General features: G+C 48.9%; 1 protein-coding gene across 1 annotated transcript in view; it reads left to right on the top strand.

Annotated features, from left to right (window-relative positions):
• ASIP (agouti signaling protein) overlaps nucleotides 1-8,541 on the top strand; it is a 70,879-nt gene that overhangs the window by 55,632 nt on the left and 6,706 nt on the right. The window contains exon 3 of the mRNA XM_019513097.1: nucleotides 1,481-1,542. Coding sequence (XP_019368642.1) covers nucleotides 1,481-1,542 — 62 coding nt within the window. The remainder of the gene's footprint in view (nucleotides 1-1,480; nucleotides 1,543-8,541) is intronic.

Genomic DNA, 8,541 nt, shown 5'->3' with positions numbered 1-8,541 from the left:
ACCCCTGCCAGGCCTCAGCCCCTGCCTGCTCCCCAAGCCCCCCTAACCTCTGCCCGCTATCCCAGCCCCCACCCTCCCCATGGCTGCCTGGCCCAGCCCCAGCTCCCGGCCCTTTAAAAAAAAGCCCCTACAAATTGGGGGGGGCAATCCATGTTGCCCCCTACTGCCCCACACCACATAGGGAGCTCTGCCATGAGCCCCCTGTCCCACGCTCACTCCCCCAGCCCTTCCCATGGCTGCCCCACCCACCTGAGCTCCCAGCCCTTTAAGAGAAAAAAAAATCCTCCCACTGAATTCACCGGCTCCTGCAGGAGCCTTGGGGCTTTGGGGGACTTTTGCAGAGCTCCCCATGTGGCATGGGGCAGTGGGGGGCCAGTGGGGAATGCTCCCTGCTGGGCAGGAGCCGGTGAGTGAGGGGGTTTTTGGTTTTTTGGGTTTTTTTAAATGGCTGGGCTGGGTGGCGCAGCAATGGGGGAGCTGGGGGAGTGGGTGGGGGTTGTGGGGCTCGTAGCTGAGCCTCCCACATGGTGTGAGGCAGTGGGGGGTAGCACACCCCACCCAGCAGAAGCCAGTGAGCTGGGACTTTATTTTTTCAAGGAGCCGGGACCTGGGGCATGCAGGGTAGCCATTAACAGTGGGCAGGGGATGGGGCCTGTGTGATTCAGCGATTCGGCTAACTTGGCAACAGCCAGATTGATTTGGGACAGTGATTCAAATCACCAAATTGAATCACTGTCCCCCGAATTGGCCAAATCTGAATTCAAAGCAAATACTGGCTGCTTCACACAAACCTAATGACTGCACCAAAATGCACATGTAAATGGTAACTGAAGGTGTCCACTCAGCCCAGCCAGCCAGGGGCCTGCTCTGTCCTGGATCAAATTGCTGCTGTCCTGGTTGCATGTGTAGATGCTGCAACCAGAAACAGTTGACTCCAGTGTGAACTACTCCAAAATGTATTGCATCACATTATTTGCACATGTAGATGCACCAACTGTGTTTCTGTAACGATGGCTGGTAAGAAAAGGCTTCCAGATTTTAAGAACACACAGCTCTGCAAAATCAGGCCACTTTATTTCTTACCAGAAAAAAAAGAGAAATGAACCATATGTATATCCCAGTAGCATGACTAAAGGTGTCTGAGCAGAGCACCAGCCCTGGGTGCCAATTTAGAGAGGTTGCCAGAAAAGTGACCTACACCGCTGCAGCAGCAGCTGATATGCAGGCAGCCCACATCATGGAAGCACTAGCCAGGATCTTTGATTCCCCAGGGTCAGGTAAGACTCTTATGGCAATGGCCTTCACTTGGCTCCCGCATTCCATCCTCTTCTCCAGTATCTCTGCTTAGGGCACAAAAATTGCTAATTACATCTCTGGTATACTCCTACATAAAAACAATATATTGTTTATCATAAGAGACAAATACAACTTGTGATAGAAATTGACTTAATTCGGCTTTTCCTGTGCCTTTTTTTTCAAGAATTAACAAAAGCATCCCGGAAGATAAGTAGGAAAGAAGCAGAAAAGAAAATCTCTTCCAAGGTGGGTGATTGCTTTCCAAATGTTGTCAGATTATGATGGCATATTTTTATGCCTTTCTCATCCTGTGTTTTTAGCAGATTATCTCCTCAGTCTAAAGTACATAATTACACAAAACTGTTATTATAATTCTAAATCAATTAAATATATGTAAAAATGTAACAATAGAGAAAAAGTCAGAAATAAATAATTTCATGATTTTTTATCATTTTTAGGGGGGGAAAATGCAGTATGCCAGGAGCAGAATTCTATTCCACTTAGTGAAGTTTGCAACAAAAGTAAATTAAAGAGGGCAAACATGAACTAGCACAGGGGCAGACAATTATGCTGGGCGGAGGGCTGCTTACTAATTTTTGGCAAGCTGTCGAGGACAGCTATAAGGGCATACGTTTGTGGGGAGCTGTGGTTTTGTGGGTATGTGCGGTATGGGAGAGGGTGTGGCTGTGTCCGTGGTGGGGGATAGGTGTGGGGGTGTTGGAGTGTGGGGTGAGGAAGCATGTGGGTGTGTGTGTGGATACGTGGGGTGTGCGTGGGTATGGAGTCTGTGGGGATCTGTGTGTAGGGGCAGGGTGGTTGGGGTGTGTGAGGAGGTGTGGGTGTGGGGGTCTGTGTGTATGGCAGTGCAAAGGGGGGTGTGGGTGCATTTGTTTAGTGGGATGTGCATGTAGGACTTACCTTACATGCATGCACACACACACACGCACACGCACCCATGCACGCACTCTGTCTCTCCCTCATTACTCTCTCTGTCTCTCTCTCCCCCTCCATCATTGCACAAGCATGCACACACACATATACACACACTCCTCCCGCTCTTGGCCTTGGGGTACTGGCATGGGCCCTATGCTCCCACGGTCCAGCAATGAAGCCAGAAGCCATGTGGTGCTGGAGTGGCTGGTGAGCTGGCAGGAAAGCTGGGAAATGGCAGCTACAGGTGGCAAGAGTGGCAGCAGGTGGGCATGCAGGAGCACAGTGACAAGCCGTGTGGGAGTGCAGGGCCCATACTGGTGTCCTGGGGCCAGCACCAGCAAGTCCCAGAGTGGGGCAGCAGGAGCACGGGGCCGGGCTGGTAGGGCTCTATGGAGCCAGGCTGGCTCCCCTTTCTCCCTACTGCCACAACCTGACCCAGCTCCATAGAGCCCCTGCCAGCCCGGGCCCCGCACTCCTGCCACCCTGCTCTGGACCCTGCTGGTGCTGGCCCCGGGACACCCGCATGGGCCCTGTGCTCCCACCCAACTGTCTGCACTCCTACATGCCCACTCACTCCCACTCTCCATCACCTGCCAACACTTTCACTGTTTTACTGCCTGCTGCCATGGCACTCCAGCACCACATGGTTCCTGGCTGCATGGCAGCGACTGCGGAACTCAGCAGGAGCCAGCCCAGGCCCAAGGACTGGGGCAATTGCCCACAGTCCTCCACTCCCCCATTATCTGAGTTTAACTCTAAGGCAGAGGGAGGTGGGAACAGCCCCACAGTCCCAGGCCAGAAGCCTCCAGTAGGCAGAGGCTTCCAGTTGGGGGGCTGGGCCTGGAAGGCCTTGCTGCTAGGTCCTGCCATTGGCTTCCCCTGGGTCCTACTGCCCCTGGCTCCTATTATCTTTCACAGGCAGCCAGGAGCAGATAAATATTAATTTTCTAAATTTTTTAGGGGCTCTGCAGGCCTGATAGAATGGGCTGGTGGGCCAAATCCAGCCCACAGGACATATTTTGCTGGCACCTGAACTAACACATTAATTAGGAAACCTGAATTTTGGCTAAAAGAGAATCATTTCTCAGGATTAAACAGTCAAGTTCTAACTGAAAAGCTATATGTGTGTGATCTTTCAGACAGCTAAGTAGTTTAATTTAGGGCTGTTTTTTGTATTTGCAAAATTATTTTATAGGGGCCATTCTTAGGTAACTTCTGCAGGAACACTGCACATGTCCATACAGAGCATGTTGACACGTGATGCTATGTTGCTATGGTGACAGTGTCAGTGCACAAAACCTGTGACCCTGCAGCTACGTCACCGTAGCAACATGTTCCCCCATTATAGTGCATCACCATAGGCAGTGTAGTGCCTAAAAATAACCGTGTGCAGTGTGCACAGTGCAATACAGGCTATTACTATGCCATTTTTTAGTACTTCCAAAAAGAAGTACTAAAAGATGGTGCAATAACAATGGCACCGTAGCAGCACGTATAGATGTACCCACATACAGTCACACACATACTCCTCACTACCTGATGAAAAAGCAAATGCAAAAATATTGACCCTGAAATCTGGTATCAGCTTGTCTTCTCACCTCAACAGATTAACAACAATCAATAGTATAACTAGCAGTGACTGGGGCATGAGCCCTAGGCACCAAAATAAAGGGGCTGCCACCTTACTCTGTCCATGTGCTGCTAGTGAATAAAATTAACAGCACTCAAGACCCTGCCAGCAAGGCAACTGAGGGCTTTTGTCCCTAGTCCTGTCAGCTTCACGCCATTCAGTCAATGACACTTCTGCAAGGACAAGTGTTGGCACAGCCAGTAGCCAGAGAGTTAATGCAGCCCCCTCCTGTGGCAGCCACTGGCTTAGATGCTGGGGCAATGGTACTGAGTTTAGGGGTGGCTACAGTGGGGGCTCTGAGAGGGTCTATATACCTGACAACTGCTGTGCTAACACCCTGCCTACTGAAGCAGCTGCCCAGGGCACTAACCTTAGCAGTGACAGCGATGAGCTCAGTGGCTGAATGGAGATAATTTATGTTTAAATACTGCATATTGTGGAACTCCTACTCTTTGCTGACTGTCTGGAAGACTACAGGAAGCACAGGCCTCTCTATCAGGCCTGGTTATATTTAGTAGTCAGATGCCATGAAATGTTGCCATAGCAGCTGCAAGGCAGTCGGGACTGTTCCAGATGAACTGAAGGAAAAGGTGGTTGTGACAAAACTCTATCATGTCAGGATGCTCCCAGAAATAAACCCAGGGTTTATGGAAGCCTATTAGTCCCCCATTCTGCTGAATAGGGATGCCCAGGTTAATGTGCCCAGAAATCATGATGTAGCTATCACAGCCCCTTCAGTAAGTAACAGGAACAGTAAGGCATTTATTACAAGGAAGAACAAATGGTATCAAAACAAAAATGCAATCAATGCTTTGATAACAGAGTATGGTACAACAAAAGGAACAGAGTCCTTACCTGTGCACAGGCTGCCACAAGGCCCTCTTGAAAATTCCTGTGAAAATCTCCTGGGGTCAATCACCCATCAGTCACAGCTTCAACTGGGGACCTGCATTCCCCACTCTCCCTGCAGGGAGTCTCCTCTACCAGCCACTGCCTCCAGAACATACCACATTGCCTCCCCCACCACCCATCTTCAGGGGCACCAAAGAATACTTTTGAGTGTTGCTGCCTGTGGACCCGTGACGGTGGTGTTCTGCCTCTATGCTCCCCTTTGAAAATCCTCCTCAAAAGCTGTTGGACACATTCTTGGGATTAAACTTTATAGAGTAAAAAACCTTTTCCTCCAAAAATCACAAATGTGAGGTTCAGTTTTCAAACAAAAATCCCATCCATTGAGTCAATGGGATTTAGGCGCTTAAATCATGTACATATGTTTGAAAATTTTCTACTAAATCTGAAAACACTAAAACTAATTGACGTGTTAATGGGCATTTGTAGATGACACAACGTTTAGTCCTTGTTAATTAACCACACCTTTAAAATTCTAGCCTGGATTACTTTGGTGCGCCGTGTTTGTTTTTGAATGACATGCTCTTTCAAGCGACGCAAGTCCCATGTGTCATTCCCTGCAGATTCCATCACGGGGAGCCAAATACCAATCTACACTCCCCCCCCCACATGTCTTTCTTAATGAATTACAGCAGGAAGTGCATGTGAAGCAGCCTCCACAGTTCCTGCCCCCAGCCCCACCCCACCAGTAGTCTCCTGCTAAGTCCCCCCTACCCCGCAGCTGGACACATTCACCCCAAAACAACCCTGCCACTTGCACCCTTCCAACCACGGGGTGACACAGACAGACACAGATGTAAATTGTAAAAGAATTTATTGTAACCTAACCAAAAGAAAGAACAAAGCACTGCTATTCTATGCTCCCAAGCAATCCCGCACTTGCGCTGCCTCTCCCAACCAGCCTCTCCTGAGGATGTCTCCTCGGTCCCTGTGCTGCTTGCAAAATCCACCTGGGAAGCCACCAGACACTTTGCAAAATCTCCCACAGGGGCTGATGCCTGGCCAGTCTGCTCTGCCTCTGGGGCTTGCATCTGACTGTCCTGCACAGACCCCAGAACTTTGGCACAAAACCCAGAAACTTTGCACACGCACAGCTTCCTGCCACTTTTCCTGCCTTCTTTTCCACCCTGGCACCAGACTGTCTGGGTTTTTTTCACACCAAAATGAGACCAGGTGAGGGGGTGGAACCTGCCCTGCTCAAGGCCTATAAATTTCAGGAACAGTAGTCACACTGCACGTTCATAGTATTGACAAGAGAGGGGAGGCGGATGAAACATGGCTAAACACCAGGCGCAGAAAAAAATGGCAATACAGCATTCGGCAAGACTGCAGGCCACAGAACTGGGGTGCAGGGAACCTTCAAGTCCCTGGATGAGCACAGCTTTAGGATGTGCAACTTGAAAGAAAGCGGCACCATTATGCATTCATTGGTAAGTGAGGGTGGAGGGGGTCGATTGTTTACTTCAACTTTCTTGTAAAACCGGTTTGTTGGAATGTTTTATTTTCAGCTGGTACATGTTGGTTTTCAATAAAAAATCCTATCCTGTTTTTCTGTGCTTTCATGGTAGCTCTATAGTGGCTGCTCCTGGAAGAGAAAGAGGCCATTTCCTTCAGCATTCTCTGAACTATATCCTGTAGTATGTATTACTTATATTATACTTTTGTTACATAGAGTTCTCTAGTAGCACGGAGAAGCGGGCTGGGGTACAGCCCACCCCACCCCTCCCTGATGTGATGTTCGTGGCGGGGGGCCAAAACCCCAAAGTGGCAGGGGGAGGCAGGGAGTGGGCCTGGCCCCAGCCTGAAAGGGAGGGGACAAATGGCCCCAGCCCAAAGTGGTGGGGGAGGGAGAGAGGGAATGGCCCCAACCCTGGCCTGAAGCAGTGGGGGAGGTGGAGACCGGTCCAGGCCCCAGCCCAAAGGAAAGGGAAGATACGGGCCAGGGCCACAGGGAGCAGGGGAAAGCAGCAGGGGGAGGCAGGGGTGGGGGGAGGCAAGGACTGACCCAGGCCCCAGCCCAAAGGGGGTGGGGAATGGCCCAGGCCCCACCTGAAGTGGTAGGGGGAGGTGAGGAGCAGCCCAGGCCCCAGCCCAAAGAGGAGCAAAAAAACAGCCCAGGCCCTGGCACCAGCCCGAAGAGTCGGGGGGGGCAGACTCAGGCCTCTGTTATCCCCCCCCGCCCCGCCATCATTCTTGATGGGCAATTTCTTAGTATATGTTAATATATTATACCATATTATATTATTGTGCTATGATGCCCTCCCTTCAATTTTTAGGTACCATTCCCTTCCTACCTGCATGCTGTTCCCAGAGCAGGAAGAGAAGATGAAGAAGCGGAAGAGCCTGAGAGACACTTCATTCAGCATTCTCTCAAACAGTATGCTATTGCATAGTATAGCATGTTTATACTTATAGTAGACTTTTATTACATAGACTAATATATAGACGTATATTATATGTACCCTGATGTCTGTAGACTTATATTATATAGACTGTATATTGTAGACATATACTATATAGACTTATAATAAATATAAGTTATTATAAGTAGAATATAATTATAATATAATAATTATATTATACACACAGTTATATGTACATTTCCATTTAGGGAAAGAATCTTTGGAGTTAGCAGTCATTTTCTCTAAACTTCCTGACTGATGTGTAGTTTCCTCCTCTTGGGAGAAGAAAAAGGAGGCCACCCACTGGCAATCCTTCCTCTTATAGCCATGCTGCACTACTTTATGTCCCACCAGGGAGGTCATTTAGTAACCCAGGTAAACCATGTAAACATTTGTAAGTACATTTGTAACCTGTGTAAACCATGTAACCCAAATGTAAACCATGCAGAGCATGTAATACAAATGTAAGTACAAATGTAACTCACTCTTGCTTTTGCTATTGAAAAGAAAACCAAATAAAGACAGTAATGGATTGTTGAAAGACAATGACTCCTATCACTGACTGACTCCTTTCTTTTGTGAAACTACAAGCAAAAATTTGCATCAAAAGAAAGCATCACCAGCCTGCATGACCAGTGGGAGCGGTCATGCACCACCTATCCAAACCAACCCCATGAAGAGAGAAAAAATGAAGAAATAAAACATGCCACACATAAGTAGTCAAAAAAATTGCAAAACGTAATTACAAAATTTACAAAGCCTTATTAAAAAAAGGTGGTGGGTGCATAAGCACAAAAAAAATGTAAATGAGGTTGCTGTTGAGCTTTGGGTGGAATATGACCTCCCCCACCTGTCACACTCCTAAGGTGCACTTCATACTGTTCACTCACCCCCACCTGTCTCCCATGCCTGCCACCAGGCGCCCCCCTGGCCAATGAACTTAACCCTTCCACCCACAGGACAGTAGGTGCTGATGTGCAATGAGTGCCCCCCCCAACCACTGCCAGCCTCCAAGCATCAACCACATACCCCACCTCGCCCCCTGCCCTGCTCGTTCTCCCCTCTACCCCATCCCCCTCCCCTTCACCCCCCCATCTGCTACACCACACACACCTGCAGACAGACACAGATGTTTAGTTATAAATCTCAAAAGAATTTATTGTACTATCTTAAAAGAACTTATTGTACTGAAAAGAAAAAGCACTGCTAGTTGCTGTCAGCAAGTCTGGAACAAGTGGACTCCCGGAACAAGAGGACTCTCTCCTCCCTATGAGGAGAGGCTGAGGGACCTGAATCTCTTCAGTCTCTGCAAAAGGAGACTGAGGGGGGATCTTGTGGCTGCCTACAACCTTATCAGGGGCCGGCAGCAGG

The sequence above is a fragment of the Gavialis gangeticus genome, unplaced genomic scaffold (genome assembly GCF_001723915.1).
Source record: "Gavialis gangeticus isolate Ggan-Ray unplaced genomic scaffold, GavGan_comp1, whole genome shotgun sequence".
NCBI lineage: Eukaryota > Metazoa > Chordata > Crocodylia > Gavialidae > Gavialis > Gavialis gangeticus.
Note: the sequence above shows the minus strand (reverse complement) of the source record. Positions and strands in the feature narration are given on the sequence as shown.